This window comes from Ranitomeya variabilis, chromosome 3 (genome assembly GCF_051348905.1).
Source record: "Ranitomeya variabilis isolate aRanVar5 chromosome 3, aRanVar5.hap1, whole genome shotgun sequence".
Classification (NCBI taxonomy): domain Eukaryota; kingdom Metazoa; phylum Chordata; class Amphibia; order Anura; family Dendrobatidae; genus Ranitomeya; species Ranitomeya variabilis.
In genome coordinates this window covers 709,259,354-709,275,586 of record NC_135234.1, presented here as the reverse complement: position 1 = coordinate 709,275,586, position 16,233 = coordinate 709,259,354, and the positions used below count along the sequence as shown (strand labels likewise).

The following is a 16,233-nucleotide window of genomic DNA, read 5'->3' as shown; positions in this document are numbered from 1 at the left end:
GGTGTTGCCTGGTTCCAACCCAGTCAGCGTTCTCCCTAACTTCCTGCCTGACCCCCAGTTTTACCAGTATGTGAGGAGTGGCCTAATGAATAGTACCCTTAGCTCCCCCTGGAGGCCCGACTGTGAAATGTATTGGTGTATGTGATACCTGGTCAGATGAACTCCTTCAGTGCCATCAGACGTACCATAGCCCCCCTTAGCGGCGGAGCCACAGTACTGCAACGACCAGGACTCTGGGGCGCTGCACTCCCCCCCCGGTTAAATCCAGTACTCCTGGACTGGGAAGAAAACAACAATACATGTCAGCAAAAAGACATACAATTTTTGTGAGTGCAATAACAATAAGCATATTTGAACAGAGCTTCCCTTTATGGGAGGTGAGGACACTTGAACGTTAGAAACATGGTAAAATACTTTTAAATAACTCACTATAAATAACTTTTCTTACCCAACCGGGTAATCTACTAAGTGCAAAATTTTTAAACATTAATTTAACATTGCCTTTAAGGATGTACACTCTGAATCCACTAAAGACCTTCTTATAACACATTATAAGGCTTAAGCAACTGTGCTACATTCTCCTACTTTACGTCTGCAGGACCGCCTGTCCTAACCGCTCCAGACCTACTGCCTCTCCTTTCTTTTACAGGACCGCCCCATTCTGCCCGAGCCTACTGTCCTTCCACTACTATACACAGTATAGAACATGTTTTTCTTTCAGTTTGAGATCACTGAGCCATCTCTGTATGGCTCCTAGGAGGACTCACCACTAACCCCTACGGGTTCACTTCCTGTCCTCATTCTCTAACACATTAACACAACACAACTAATTGGTTACATTTAACTTTCACATATCAACATCATTACTTTTTCTTTCAAGACATTATTGCCATCTAACCATCTTAAGGCAACACTGTACATAAGTGCAAGATGTGAACATCCCCTTTAAGAGGGGACCAAGTCTCTACGAGGTAGTGCAACTTCTCAAGCCGCAAGTCCGTGTGCAGCAAGGACTCCAGTGCAAGTTCCAAGAACCGTATCTTCGCAAAGAGTCCGTCTTTTATATAAAACCAGTAGAGAGCACCTTTAAGAAGGTGCAAACTATATACAAGAAGTTTGTATCATGCATTGTTCATGATTCAGCAGTTCTTTGATAACTTGTGCAAATGTAGGAAACAAACAAAAATAAGAAACAATAGGGATCCCGGGTCAACAAAGGGATCCCTTTAAGAATAACCCTAGACGGGTTTTAGCAGCAACGTAGCAGAAAACAAACAGTTTGAAGAACTATTTACATATTCAGAGTTTTAAGATCTTACTCTTGTGGTGCACAAGGTGGTCTTCTGTCCCCGGCCGATGCCATGCCTGTGCTGGTGGTTGGTCTCTCAGGTGCCATCAGATCAGCCGGTGTCTGGATTTGAAGGCTAATCCTGCTTGCAAGCTCAGCGGCTGCTACAAGGCGGACGGTGGTGATAGTAACGAGATCTGTCAAATCTGGATCAATCGGGGTCGCGGCAACAGGTGACGCTCCCTCAGGCTCACACCGGTGGACGTTCCGAGCGCACCATCCTTGTGCATTCCGGCGGCGAGTGTAGGTCACCTGATCCCCCCTTTGCAATGGGTCACCATCTCGACTGCAGCAGGGAGTTTTTACGTTGTAACTAGTAACGAAGACGTCAGTTGGTAGTCCCGGTTCCTGTATGGAGCCCCAACCCCTCTTCGGGTGGAAGGCTAGCACAGTCCCCCGCTTTACCACGTCGTTCCTGTTGAGCGCAGGCTTCCTGCGTTGCGTCTTCGGCATATCAGATTGTTCTGTTTCGTCTCGGTTTTTCCAGTGTTGGATCAGACATTGTTTATACTGTTCCCAAGTGAGCACAGCAAGGGTGAGGCTCTCCCCCGGAGCTCCATACGGCTCGTTCCAGGGGGTGTCCCACCGGAGGATCACCCCGTCTGGGCCCACATCTATGGGTTCCCCCATCTTGGTTGGTAGGGGAGGTACCAGCTTCCCCATCACGTCGGGGGTGAGGACCACCCGTTCCACCGTAAAGGCGCGGTTATTGTTGCTGGGGTGAGGAGCGGTCACAGGAGCGGGATCGGTCAGGGGAGCCGGATCGGTTGGGAGAGCAGAATCGGCCGGGGGAATAGGGGTGTTGTCCATACCTGCGCCTGATGTGATTCCACCGATGTCGATCGGTTCCGTTGACGAGGACACTGGAATTGGCTGCAGCCCGGATCACGGTTCTTCCGGAGCGGCCTCTTGACGTGGCTCCGCCCTCCATGGCTCCGTGGTTGGGATAGGTAGACTCGGCTCCTCCACTGGCGGCTCCCAGGAGTTCAGGTCCTTCACGGGCGGTGGACGCGAGTCCGTCTCTGATGGATGAGGGCAAGCCGGGATCACCTCGCCGTTGCTCGGGCACTTGCTGCTCATCGTCGCTGTCTGGCATTCGGCGGCAACGCATGCACCTGGCTCCGCCATTTCTCCGAGGTTGAGCTCCTTCTTCACCTCGTTCCCGCCGTTGCAAATCAGGGGGCGGTTCTCCTCTGCTGCTGGGTAGGTCGTCCTCTCTCAGCAGGAGTCGGAGGGGGTGGTCGCTACTTCTGGCGCCGCTTTGGTAGTCTCCTCCCATGGCACGCCCTTCTTCCTCTGTGCTCCCTGTGGCACTGCAATGGCGGCGGCTTTTGGCGGGAACTTTTGGCGGTAAATGGCAACACACAGTCTTTGCAATAAAGTACAGTCCAAGCACAGTAAATCACAGTTCCAAGGCACACATGACCTGATTCTTCAGGCTTAAGTAGATCCTGTTCGTGACTCCAAGTTTGTAGCGCCCCCACTGCCGCAGGGCCGAGGGGTACCTGGTACCGGGCCTCTGAGTCTCTGCTCTGGGGTTGTCACGGTGGCTAGACCCGGTCCGTGACCCTGCTGAGGGGCGTACAGTAATAGATGTGGATAGTGGTGGTGGTGCGGTGCAGTAAATAATGAGGACACCAGGTTGCAGTCTCTTTACCTCTTTACTGAAGGTCTCTGGGTCCTCAGTCCGGAATACGGTTCACAGGCTGCGCAAGTCCGGCCGGTCCAATGGCACTTCCAGAGTCCTCCTTGCAGGTGGAAATCTGTGCCTTCCTGCTAGCACTATGTGTTGTGGTCCTCCCCTGCTTACGGGATAGTCCCCACAACTGTTGTGTCTGTTTCTCGTGTTCCCTCACAACTCGATTAGATGATCTTCTGCTAATCTTCCGTCCCTCCCAGGTGTTATGGTTGGGACGCACCCGTATGACGGGTAGGCTCGGAGCTCTTCTGGGACCCTAGAGTCGCCCCTCTCCACAGGTTGCCCCCTATGTCTGCGTAGGTGATTTAAGTGAGACAGCCCGCCTGTGACTGACTGTCCTGCCGTTGGTTTGAAGTATGGCTTAGAGCTCTGTACCTCCTCGGCGTTCCGGCCGCCGGTTGTTTACGCCTCAGTAGGATGTTGCCTTGATCTTACAGCACGACTCCTACTGGTATTCTCCTTCTTGCTTTGATCTCGTTTCTCACTCAGCACAATAAATCTCGCTTCTTGTCCTTTCTTAGGGCACCGCCGTTATGAAGTGCAGGCGCGGTCCCGTAGCTTTCTCTCTGTTTGCCAGGCCTCTGTCAGGATCCCACCCCTGACAGGGACCCTACCGAATCTTCCCCTGCAACACCCTCTGCCACAAGGTGTTGCCTGGTTCCAACCCAGTCAGCGTTCTCCCTAACTTCCTGCCTGACCCCCAGTTTTACCAGTATGTGAGGAGTGGCCTAATGAATAGGACCCTTAGCTCCCCCTGGAGGCCAGACTGTGAAATGTATTGGTGTATGTGATACCTGGTCAGATGAACTCCTTCAGTGCCATCAGACGTACCATAGCCCCCCTTAGCGGCGGAGCCACAGTACTGCAACGACCAGGACTCTGGGGCGCTGCATTACAGCATAGTGGATGGGATTTCAAGAAATTACATGTCCACTATGCATCCACAGATGCCTGTGGCTCACCCGCGGAGACAGACATCCGGCCTTCACCTCTTAATGAATCAGGAGTGTCTGAAAGTGGTGTACATCTCCGTATGCATCATCAGAAATCTTACTCCAATCAGAGACTGGAGTAAAATCTCTAGTGTAGATGAGCTTTGGTGTCACGCCCCCCCAATGCCTGTGTCCCACCCAATTTTGGCAAAACTGGCATAAAAACACCAAAATTCACAATATTTTCGCACATCTCTGTGTTGCGTGAAAATGTTCAGACTTTACAAAGTTATTTACAACAGAATTCTGGCACAATCACTTTAAAGATACTGCCTAAGGCCGGGGTCACACTTGCTAGTACAATGCGAGAAACTCGCTCGAGTCTCTCTCATGAATACCCGGCGCTGCCGCCGGCACTCGCGACCGGAGCATGTAATTCTATGCAGCCGCACGCTGCGATCCCGAGTGCCGGCGGCAGTGCCGGGTATTCATGCGAGTTTCTCGCATTGTACTCGCAAGTGTGACCCCTGCCTAAAGGTCCAATTCATCATTTGTGGGTTTTAAGTCACATGTCTTTTTTTTTCTTTGCTGTTTTTTGCTCCCAATTTTTCTAAATAATCCAGGAAGAAGAAAGAAATGAGGTTTCTCCTGGCGCTGCCGCAGAGGATGATGAGCCAGATGGCAAGTAATATTTTTACTATATTTTTCAATGGTAACAAGACTGTGTGTTTCTGGGACGATCAGTCCCCTTCATTAGGCTGCCATCACACGTTCAGTATTTGGTCAGTATTTTACATCAGTATTTGTAAGCCAAAACCAGGAGTGAAACAATTAGAGGAAAAGTATAATAGAAACATATGCACCACTTCTGCATTTATCACCCACTCCTGGTTTTGGTTTACAAATACTGATGTAAAATACTGACCGAATACTGCTAGTGTGACGGCAGCCTTTGGCATAGTTAGACAAGAAGCCAAGTCACATTTTGTTTTACAGCAATCTGGAATATTATACCAGGTGTGATAATTTTTTTACTTAACCCATTCCTGACAGAAACACTGCACTATTATACATCATCTATTCGAATTAAAAACAGCCTACGCAGATACATAAAGCATAAAATAATTTTAATCCTATCACAAAAGGTATTAATACATATTTTTTTAAAAATGCACATCATTTGTTAGGAATATATAGTGCTATTTTCTGTTTTCTATACATTGATTCAAGCCATCAGTTTAAAAAACCAAAATTATTTTCTGTTTATTGCTCTCGGGAACCTATCATAACATTTCTCAGAAATCTGATCTAATATAAGTAATCGCAAACTGTCAGGATTTTTTGGGTAAACATGGAGATATGCCTGGATGAACTGTGATTTGTTACTCCATTTCTTATATTTGATCTATGATTGTTCATCTTGAAGTGAACAGGTTGGATAGTACATCCTACATATTGCAAGATGTCAACTACACTGAAGTAGATAAACTACAAAGGAAATATTACAGTTTAAAAATAAATTGCTTGGTTAAAAAGGTTTCCCCTGTGATCATAGAGCAAACATTTTTACACCCATGTTCAACCATTTTACAACATTGGCATTAAAGCGCAGTCTTGTTACCATTAAAAAATAATTTAAAAAAAATCTTTCTTACTGGCTCGTCATCCTCTATGGCAGTGCCCAAGGAAACCTCATTTCTTCCTCCTTCATGTATTATCTTTTGGTTTCTTACAATTGGGACAGGTCACAGGTCTACCATGACAGAGAGGAGCCAGAAGACCGCAGCGTCTGATTTCTCCTACTCCTGCACTGACCAGAAGCACTTCTCACCTTCTTATGGTGTAAATTTGTTTTGGCAGTTCAGGGGTTAATCTGCTCAGTTGAGAGCTCCTCAAAGCTTTACTGTATTAAGGCTTTCAGCTGTACACTGTTAGCCACTCTTATCTCCTATATAAACTGAGTCCTGGCTACTACTCATTGTCAGAGTTAGCTTTTGCTGCATGGCTAGAGGTTGTTGTTGGTGGTTATTGGAGAAGGTAGTTGGTGGGTTTATCTGTGACTGTTGCTAGGTTTTGAGTGTGTGATAATTCCCTTTTTTCTCCTATTTTGGTTTAGCCTCCACTTCTCGGTGAATTCCTCTGTTATATGTGTGAGTTTGTTTGGTATTTTTATTATCCCTGTTCATATTACCTTGTTAGTCTGATTGGTGTATTATGGTACACTGCTACTCCCCTCTTCCCTGGGTGAGGGAGGGGTACAGACTGAGGGAGAATTCAGAAGCTAAGGCAAGGCATGTGGCCTTGGCATCTTCACCATTAGAAGTTATCCGGGGAACAGGGCGAGCTAGGGCACCCCTAGCATTAGGGACAAGGAAGAAGCCATTGGTCCCGGGACACCCGGCAACAGTGTTGTGACAGTCGGTCGCTGCAGCAGCACAACTGTCCTAGGTGAGCAACTCCATCTCGTCATGGTTTTTGCACCTCCAAACTGATTCACACATATGTGGTTTTTTTCTGCTTCAATTTTTCAAAATGGTGCATGTGGCTAAATAATTTTATGCAAAATCGCTGCCTTTCATAAAAGTCACAATTGATGAATTGGTCTAAAACATGTGGAAAAGCCGCGTTGATGTAAGAATAAAAAATCTAAACTACACATGACAACCTTAAAACAAGTTGTGAATGGATTGATGAATTTGTCACAAATCAAAAATAATCAGTAATTGAGCCTTTCGGGCCTCTAAGGGGCAGTCATTAAAGACACAATTAGAGAGCAAATTACGGTACTTCAGAAAACGGAGAAATACCAAGGAGATACCAGATCCTATATCTATGTAACAGGATCAGTAGACTTTTACAAGTTCACTGTTGAACACAATTTTACAGTTAACTTACAGTATGTATGTGTTTTACATTATAGCCTAGAGCTGCATTCACAATTCTGCTGGTTACTATTTAGAATCATACTATGATGCACAACTTTCTGCGAAATATTTTTTATGATATTAAAATACTGCATTGATTGGTGTAAAGATATCATATCACACTAAGTGAACCTCATTGCTGTTCATAGGAGAGCAACAGGCATGCTCCGCGGCCATACAGCCCCCATATTTTTCCTTGATGTCTCATCAGAAGATAACAAGATCTTTTCAGTTGCCACAGACAATACAGTAAAGGTAAGGTCATGTATAATACAGATGTATAAACACCACTAAACATAAGACCAGATGGAGATATTGTCCAAAGTGACGCTTTTAAAGGAAACTGGGGTCTCAGGACCTCCCCTCAATGAGTCAAAGCAAAAAACAAAGCAATCCATTTGCTTATCTCAAAATGTGATTACTGATTATTTATTTGATTCATACTTACAGAAAAATAATTTAGGCTATGTACACCTTTGAGCATATTTTTATTGTTTGTGTCTAAAATGCAAAGTTTGATGGCTTTGTAAATAATCTTCAAAAAAAAATTCTGCCATTTTGCTGTGGCAGAAAGTCTTTCAGTTATTTACAGTACAGACCAAAAGTTTGGACACAGCTTCTCATTTAAAGGGACTCTGTCACCAGAATTTGGAGGGAACAATTTTCAGTCATATGGGCGGGGTTTTCGGGTGTTTGATTCACCCTTTCCTTACCCGCTGGCTGCATGCTGGGTGCAATATTGGATTGAAGTTCATTCTCTGTCCTCCGTAGTACATGCCTGCACAAGGCAATCTTGCCTTACGCAGGCGTGTACTATGGAGGACAGAGAATGAACTTCAATCCAATATTGTAGCCAGCGGGTAAGGAAAGGGTGAATCAAACACCCGAAAACCCCGCCCATATGACTGAAAATTGTTCCCTCCAAATTCAGGTGACAGAGTCCCTTTAAAGATCTTTCTGTATTTTCATGACTATGACAATTGTACATTCACACTGAAGGCATCAAAACTATGAATTAACACATGTGGAATTATATACTTAACAAAAAAGTGTGAAACAACTGAAAATATGTCTTATATTCTAGGTTCTTCAAAGTAGCCACCTTATGCTTTGGGGCCGGCGTTAAGCACAGGCAGACCAGGCAGCTGCCTGGGGCCCCCGCTCCTCCAAGGGCCCCCTGCTGGTTCCATGACCACAATGGAGCTTGCTTACAATTAAAATAGCACAAGGCAGTGCTTTGCTTTGCAGAAGAGGCAGACATAAGTGCATCTGTCTCTTATCTGTTCTGCAATTGTGAGTGTTTCCTGGCGGGCGGCGGCGCTGCACTGCCTTGTCTGTGTTATCTATGTCGGCTCAGCGGCTGCAATCCCTGAGGCAGGAGCAGTCAGGCGTGTTATACTGACCTGACCTGCGCTCTGCATGTTCTCCTGTTCTTCCTCTGTGGCCGTCCATCCTCACTGTGCAGCAGGCTTCAGGTTATAATTTATACTGTGTCCTGGGCTGGCACTGCAGCTGCTGTTCAGTGGCAGGACCTTCCTATGTGACACGGTCACCTGACCACTGACGTTGTCCTGACGCTGCACAGCAGTCAGCAGCCCCTGTCAGGGACACAAAAATGCAGGAGCTGTGCTGCCAACCTCATGAGACAAGTATTCCCATATCATAGAGAAGACACTTCACTTGGTGAGTTTTTTTCAACTGTCTGCACTACCACACCAGTCACACACTGCAGTCTGCGCAGTCAGCAACGCAACCAAAACTACAATGGAATTAACGTAAATAAGAAATGAAAAAAAAAAGTGATATAAAAAAATGAATGATACCTACTGTCACTTGTCAGCATCCTGCACAGGCCGCTCTGCAGTGTGCGCTGGCACCAGGAGTGATGATGTCACTGATCGCTAGCCACGGGACCACTTTGTTCTGTGAGGCTATATGTGCACACTTTGCGGATTCCATTGCGGATTTTTCCACGTGGAGTCTGAAGAATCAGCAGGTTAAACCCCTGCGTTTTATCTGCAGATTCACCGCGGATTATCTGCGGATTTTATGCAGATTTTGTTCGGATTCCACCTGCGTTTTTACACCTTTCTATTCCTATTATGGAATACGTGTAAAACGCTGCAGAATCCGCACAAAGAATTGACATGCTGCGGAAAATAAACCGCAGCGTTTCCGTGTGGAGTTTTCCACAGCATGGGCACAGCGGATTTGGTTTTCCATAGGTTTACATAGTACTGTACACCACATGGAAAACTGCTGTGAATCTGCAGGGCCAAGTCCGCTGCAGATCCGCAGCCAAATCCACAACATGTGCATATATCCTTATAGGGGTCGCTCACACTAGTGTATATTCTCTCATGCAAGATAATTGCGATGATTATCCTAATGACACCACATTGGGCCCCATCTCTTCTGCTCCTGGCCCCAGTGGCAGGTTTCTGCCTGTGCAGTAACTGAACCTGCCTCTGAGACGCAGGTTCAGTTACTCTATCGCTGTGCGGGCCCGCACCATGTTTTACTCCTTGGACAGAAATTTTGTCTATGTTATTTAGTGGCTTCTTGGGGGTTAGAGATGTTGCTACTAGTTAAAAACTCACTTCAATGCACTGACTGTAGTGTGGTTGTTAGTGCAATGTTTCAGAATTTGGGGCCCCACTTTGAATTTTGCCTAGGGCCCCACTTTGTCTAAAACCGGCCCTGGACTACTTTGCACACTCTTGGCATTCTCTTGATGAGCTTCAAGAGGTAGTCACCGGCAATGGTCTTCCAACAATCTTGATGGCGTTCCCAGAGATGCTTAGCACTTGTTGGCCCTTTTGCCTTCACTCTGCAGTCCAGCTCACCCCAAACCATCTCGATTGGGTTCAGGTCTGGTGACTGTGGAGGCCAGGTCATCTGGCGTAGCACCCCATCACTCTCCTTCTTGGTCAAATAGCCCTTACACAGCCAGGAGGTGTGTTTGGGGTCATTGTCCTGTTGAAAAATAAATGATGGTCCAACTAAACGCAAACCGGATGGAATAGCATGCCGCTGCAAGATGCTGTGGTTGCCATGCTGGTTCAATATGCCTTCAATTTTGAATAAATCCCCAACAGTGGCACCAGCAAAGCACCCCCACACCATCACACCTCCTCCTCCATGCTTCACGGTGGGAACCAGGCATGTAGAGTCCATCTGTTCACCTTTTCTGCATTGCACAAAGACACGGTGGTTGGAACCAAAGATCTCAAATTTGGACTCATCAGACCAAAGCACAGATTTCCACTGGTCTAATGTCCATTCCTTGTGTTCTTTAGCCCAAACAAATCCCTTCTGCTTGTTACCTGTCCTTAGCAGTGGTTTCCTAGCAGCTATTTTACCATGAAGACCTACTGCACAAAGTCTCCTCTTAACAGTTGTTGTAGAGATGTGTCTGCTGCTAGAACTCTGTGTGGCATTGACCTGGTCTCTAATCTGAGCTGCTGTTAACCTGCGATTTCTGAGGCTGGTGACTCGGATAAACTTACCCTCAGAAGCAGAGGTGACTCTTGGTCTTCCTTTCCTGGGGCAGTCCTCATCGGAGCCAGTTCCTTTGTAGCGCTTGATGGTTTTTGCAACTGCACTTGGGGACACTTTCAAAGTTTTCCCAATTCTTCGGACTTACTGACCTTCATTTCTTAAAGTAATGACGGCCACTCGTTTTTCTTTACTTATCTGCTTTTTTCTTGCCATAATACAAATTCTAACAGTCTATTCAGTAGGACTATCAGCTGTGTATCCACCAGACTTCTGCACAACACAACTGATGGTCCCAACCCCATTTATAAGGCAAGAAATCCCACTTATTAAACCTGACAGGGCACACCTGTGCAGTGAAAACCATTTCCGGTGACTACCTCTTGAAGCTCATCAAGAGAATGCCAAGAGTGTGCAAAGCAGTCATCAAAGCAAAAGTTGGCTACTTTGAAGAACCTAGAATATAAGACATATTTTCAGTTGTTTCACACTTTTTGTTAAGTATATAATTCCACATGTGTTAATTCATAGTTTTGATGCCTTCAGTGTGAATGTACAATTTTCATAGTCATGAAAATACAGAAAAATCTTTAAATGAGAAGGTGTGTCCAAACTTTTGGTCTGTACTGTATGTAGTTGTCAGAGCAGCTGCACATGACAGCGCTTTGCATTCCTCCTCCCTTCTCTTAGTGTTAGTGATAGCAGGAGGGAGAGGGTTGTACACATATCAGGGGCCACAGGAAAAAGCTATAGACAAGGAAGAAAGTACAGGGAGAGCACAGTATTGAAGCTGAGCTGATACATGAAAGGAGGTAAGGACAGCAGCACCCTGTAAACACACAAGGCTCCAGCATGTATTACCAGGAGGGACACTCCCACAAATCTGACAGAAAACTCTGACACTTGGATCAGGCCACAAACTGTATATTGGGGTGAAGTGAGGGTGGAACATGTATAAAGAAATGATGAATGAAGACTGAAACTTAGATTAAGCTGCCACGATGGGTTATTGATATTTTTTTTCACTCGGCATATTTTTTCTAGGTCTTACAGTTTCAGGAAAGTTGATGGGATTTATAAAAATATCAGGCCCACTGTGTTTTTCTATTATGCATCATAAACTGACCTGCGGTGCGTGTTTGAGATGTGCAGCATGTCAATGTCTCTTGCTGGTGCAACGATTTTTCTGTTCGGATTTTTTCCAATAGACTTGTATTAAATGCTGAAAATCCTCAGGTAAAAAACGTACATGTGTTTTTGCTAAAAAAAAATAAAGGGAACACTAAAATCCCACATCCTAGATATCACTGAATGAAATATTCCAGTTGTAAATCTTTATTCATTAAATAGTGGAATGTGTTGATAACAATAAAACCTAAAAATGATCAACATAAATCACCGCGGAGGTCTGGAGTTGGAATGATGCTCAAAATCAAAGTGGAAAATGAAGTTACAGGCTGATCCAACTTCAGCGGAAATGCCTCAAGACAAGGAAACGATGCTCAGTAGTGTGTGTGGCCTCCATGTGCCTGTATGATCTCCCTACAATGCCAGGGCATGCTCCTAATGAGGCGGCGGATGGTCTCCTGAGGGATCTCCTTCCAGACCTGGACTAAAGCATCTGCCAACTCCTGGGCAGTCTGTGGTGCAACGTGACGTTGGTGGATGGTGCAAGACATGATGTCCCAGATGTGTTCAATCGGATTCAGCTCTGAGGAACAGGTGGGCCAGTCCATAGCTTCAATGCCTTTATCTTGCAGGAACTGCTGACACACTCCAGCCACATGAGGTCTGGCATTGTCCTGCATTAGGAGGAACCCAGGGCCAACCGCACCAGCATATGGTCTCACAAGGGGTCTGAGGATCTCATCTCGGTACCTAATGGCAGTCAGGCTACCTCAGGCGAGCACATGGAGGGCTGTGCGGCCCTCCAAAGAAATGCCACCCCACACCATTACTGACCCACTGCCAACCGGTCATGCTGAAGGATGTTGCAGGCAGCAGATCGCTCTCCACGGCGTCTCCAGACTCTGTCACGTCTGTCACATGTGCTCAGTGTGAACCTGCTTTCATCTGTGAAGAGCACAGGTTGCCAATGGTGAATTTGCCAATCCTGGTGCTCTGTGGCAAATGCCAAGTGCCCTGCACGGTGTTGAGCTGTGAGCACAACCCTTATCTGTGGATGTCGGGTACTCAGACCATCCTCATGGAGTCGGTTTATAACCGTTTGTGCAGACACATGCACATTTGTGGCCTGCTGGAGGTTATTTTGCAGGGCTCTGTCAGTGCTCCTCCTGTTCCTCCTTGCACAAAGGCTGAGGTAGCGGTCCTGCTGCTGGGTTGTTGCCCTCCTATGGCCCCCTCCATGTCTCCTGATGTACTGGCCTGTCTCCTGGTAGCGCCTCCAGCCTCTGGACACTAAGCTGACAGACACAGCAAACCTTGCCACAGCTTGCATTGATGTGCCATCCTGGATGAGCTGCACTTCCTGAGCCACTTGTGTAGGTTGTAGAGTCCGTCTCATGCTACCACGAGTGTGAAAGCACAACCAACATTCAAAAGTGACCAAAACATCAGCCAGAAAGCATTGGTACTGAGATGTGGTCTGTGGTCCCACCTGCAGAACCACTCCTTTATTAAGTGTGTCTTGATAATGGCCAATAATTTCCATCTGTTGTCTATTCCATTTGCACAACAGCATGTGAAATTCATTGTCAAACAGTGTTGCTTCCTAAGTGGACAATTTGAGTTCACAGAAGTTTGATTTAGTTGGAGTTATATTCTGTTGTTTAAGTGTTCCCTTTATTTTTTTGAGCAGTGCAGTATGTTTCCACTGCAGAAACACATTAAAACCGAATGTAATCCAGGCAGGACTATCAATAAAGTTTTGTTAAAGCCAAATACCAAGAAGTATCAACAACAAAGTAGCTTTATTTAAAACATGACACATCAATGAGACAAAAAAGCCGCCGGGTAAAAATCGCCATAAAAACAATGAAAAAAAAAAAAAACACAAGTAACCTATGAAAATCTGCAATATCAAATTCTCACCAAATACTCATTGTGGGAATATAACCTTAGACTTGGATAATGCATACATATAAGATCAGTGGGGGGGTCAACCACACTGAACAGCACAATAAAGTAGTGACAGCCCCCAAATTGTTTATCCTATCACGATGGCACATTGTACTGTCCTGTGCATGGATGAAAAAAAAAAAAGCTACATGTATTCAGCTATTTTGTTCTACTCATTGGGCTGGATCCTAAGGGGTCAATATATTCTGGTGATGGCTTATCTTTATGATTGCCTTAAATGATTGGAGGTCAAAAGGTATACCTGATTTTCACTTTTTTTATTGTTACTCTCATGGTTGTTGTCTTACTTAAATAAATCTGTATAGTTTATTAGTATACAAATACGTAAAGGATATTGGTTATTAATCAAAAATATGTGCAAAGATTGTAAAGAATTTTTCCAGGATTTCTTTCCCACTTGTAAAGTAAAGGTTTGCTGTTGCCAGTAATCTTATACGTACACAGTAGCGAAGGAAATAATGTTTTGCAATGCAAAAAGTCACATCATCTTTAAAACCACAGGATTTCCAACGCAATTTAATTTATGTCATCCTGTAATAATGTGACGCCAGATAACATTGCAGTTGTAATACCACTAACAGTCAGTAGAGAGCAGTATTGCACAATTTCTGCAGCTGGATACATCAGAGAGCAATAGATCTAGAAGACTATAAGGAATCCTAAATTACAAGATCATTTCTATCTGTGGCTGAGGTTTCCAACAAAATGTTTTAAAAAACGGGGTATATTTATCAAAAATTTCTCATTCTTAAAGAGTGCAAACGTAGATTAGACAGTCATAAAAATGCCAGGTTTATCAAAGTGGTTCATACTGTTTGATAAATCCGTTTAAGGCAGGGTACAGATTAGCAAATGCAAAATCGTCCAATTTTTATCCAGCAAAAAAAACAACAAAAAAGCACAGATGACTTTTCAACCGTCTTCAATCCATATGCCTTATTCTATGTCTGTCTGCCATCCACACAGCCATTTTTGTACATCAATATGTTATAGTATTACTGTACATCACTATGGTATAGCATTATTCTTTACATTAACAATTTAATAAATGATTAAGAGTCAAATACATTTTATTTAGTTAATAATTTTAAGGGATCCATGAAATTTACATGGCATATGGTGACAACCCATACAGTATATGATCTACTAGATGGTGGCCCGATTCTAATGCATCGGGTATTCTACAATATGTATGTATGTATATAGCAGCCACATAGTATATAGCACTGGCCACGTAGTATATAGGAGCCATGTAGTATATAGCAGACAAATACTACGTGGCCTGTGCTATATACTATGTGGCTGCTATATACATACATACATATTGTAGAATACCCGATGCATTAGAATCGGGCCACCATCTAGTAGATCATATACTGTATGGGTTGTCACCATATGCCATGGTATATACATACATACATACATATTGTAGAATACCCGATGCGTTAATACAGGCCACGCAATATATAACAGTGGCCACGCAGTATATAACACAGCTCAAATAGTATATAACACAGCCCATGCAGTATATAGCAGCCACGCAGTATATAACACAGGCGACATAGTATATAACACAGGCCATGCAGTATATAACAGTGGCCACATAATATATAGCACAGGCCACGCAGTACATAACACAGCCCACATAGTATCTAACACTGGCCACGTAGTATATAGCAGCCACACAGTATATAACGCAGCCCACGCGGTATATAACACTGCCCACGCAGTATATAACACTGCCCACGTAGTATATAGCAGCCCACGCGGTATATAACGCAGCCCACGCGGTATATAACGCAGCCCACGTGGTATATAACACTGGCCAAGTAGTATATAGCAGCCACGCGGTATATAACACAACCCACGTAGTATATAGCAGTGTGGGCACATATCTGTGTTAAAAAAAGATAATTAAAACAAAAAATAGTAATATACTCACCCCCTGGGATCCAGCGAAGCTGTCCCTATGCGCGCGGCTGCCGCCATCTTCCGTTCCCAGGATGCATTGCGAAATTACCCAGATGACTTAGCGGTCTCGTGAGACCGCTAAGTCTTCTGGGTAATTTCGCAAAGCATCTCTGGTAATGGAAGATGGCGGCCGGCGCGAGCGCATCGTCGGACTACAAAGGGTAAGTATAGCATTTTTTTAAAATTATTTTTAACATTAGATCTTTTTACTATTGACGCTGCATAGGCAGCATCAGTAGTAAAAGGTTGGGGACACACAGGGTTAATAGCAGCGGTAACGTTACCCGCGGCATAGCGCGGTACGTTACCGCTGGCATTAACCCTGTGTGAGCGGTGAGGGGAGTATGGAGCGGGCGCTGGGCACTGGCTGCGGGGAGTATGGAGCGGGCGCCGGGCACTGACTGCGGGGGAGTAGGGGAGGGACTAATCGGACTGTGCCCGTCGCTGATTGGTCGAGGTAGCCATGACAGGCAGCTGGCGAGACCAATCAGCGACGCGGGATTTCCGTGACGGAAGTTGCAGACAGAAAGATGGAAGTACCCCTTAGACAATTATATATATAGATGTTTTCTGCTCAGATACGGATCCAAGCAGAGGATGATGCGATTTTTTCCCCCGCAGACTATCAGTAAGTGTAAACATGTTCACCTGAACTACCACAATTACCTGTAGTGGTCAGTGTGCTGTCATAGACCTTTAGGCTATGTGCACACGTTGTGGATTCGTGTGAGGATTTTTCTGCACCGTTTTTGCAAAATCCGC

General features: G+C 45.2%; 1 protein-coding gene across 1 annotated transcript in view; it reads left to right on the top strand.

The window, feature by feature from the left end:
- Nucleotides 1-16,233, top strand: part of LOC143817775 (cilia- and flagella-associated protein 337-like) — a 263,091-nt gene that overhangs the window by 115,121 nt on the left and 131,737 nt on the right. Inside the window, exon 14 of the mRNA XM_077299254.1 lies at nt 7,053-7,158. Coding sequence (XP_077155369.1) covers nt 7,053-7,158 — 106 coding nt within the window. The remainder of the gene's footprint in view (nt 1-7,052; nt 7,159-16,233) is intronic.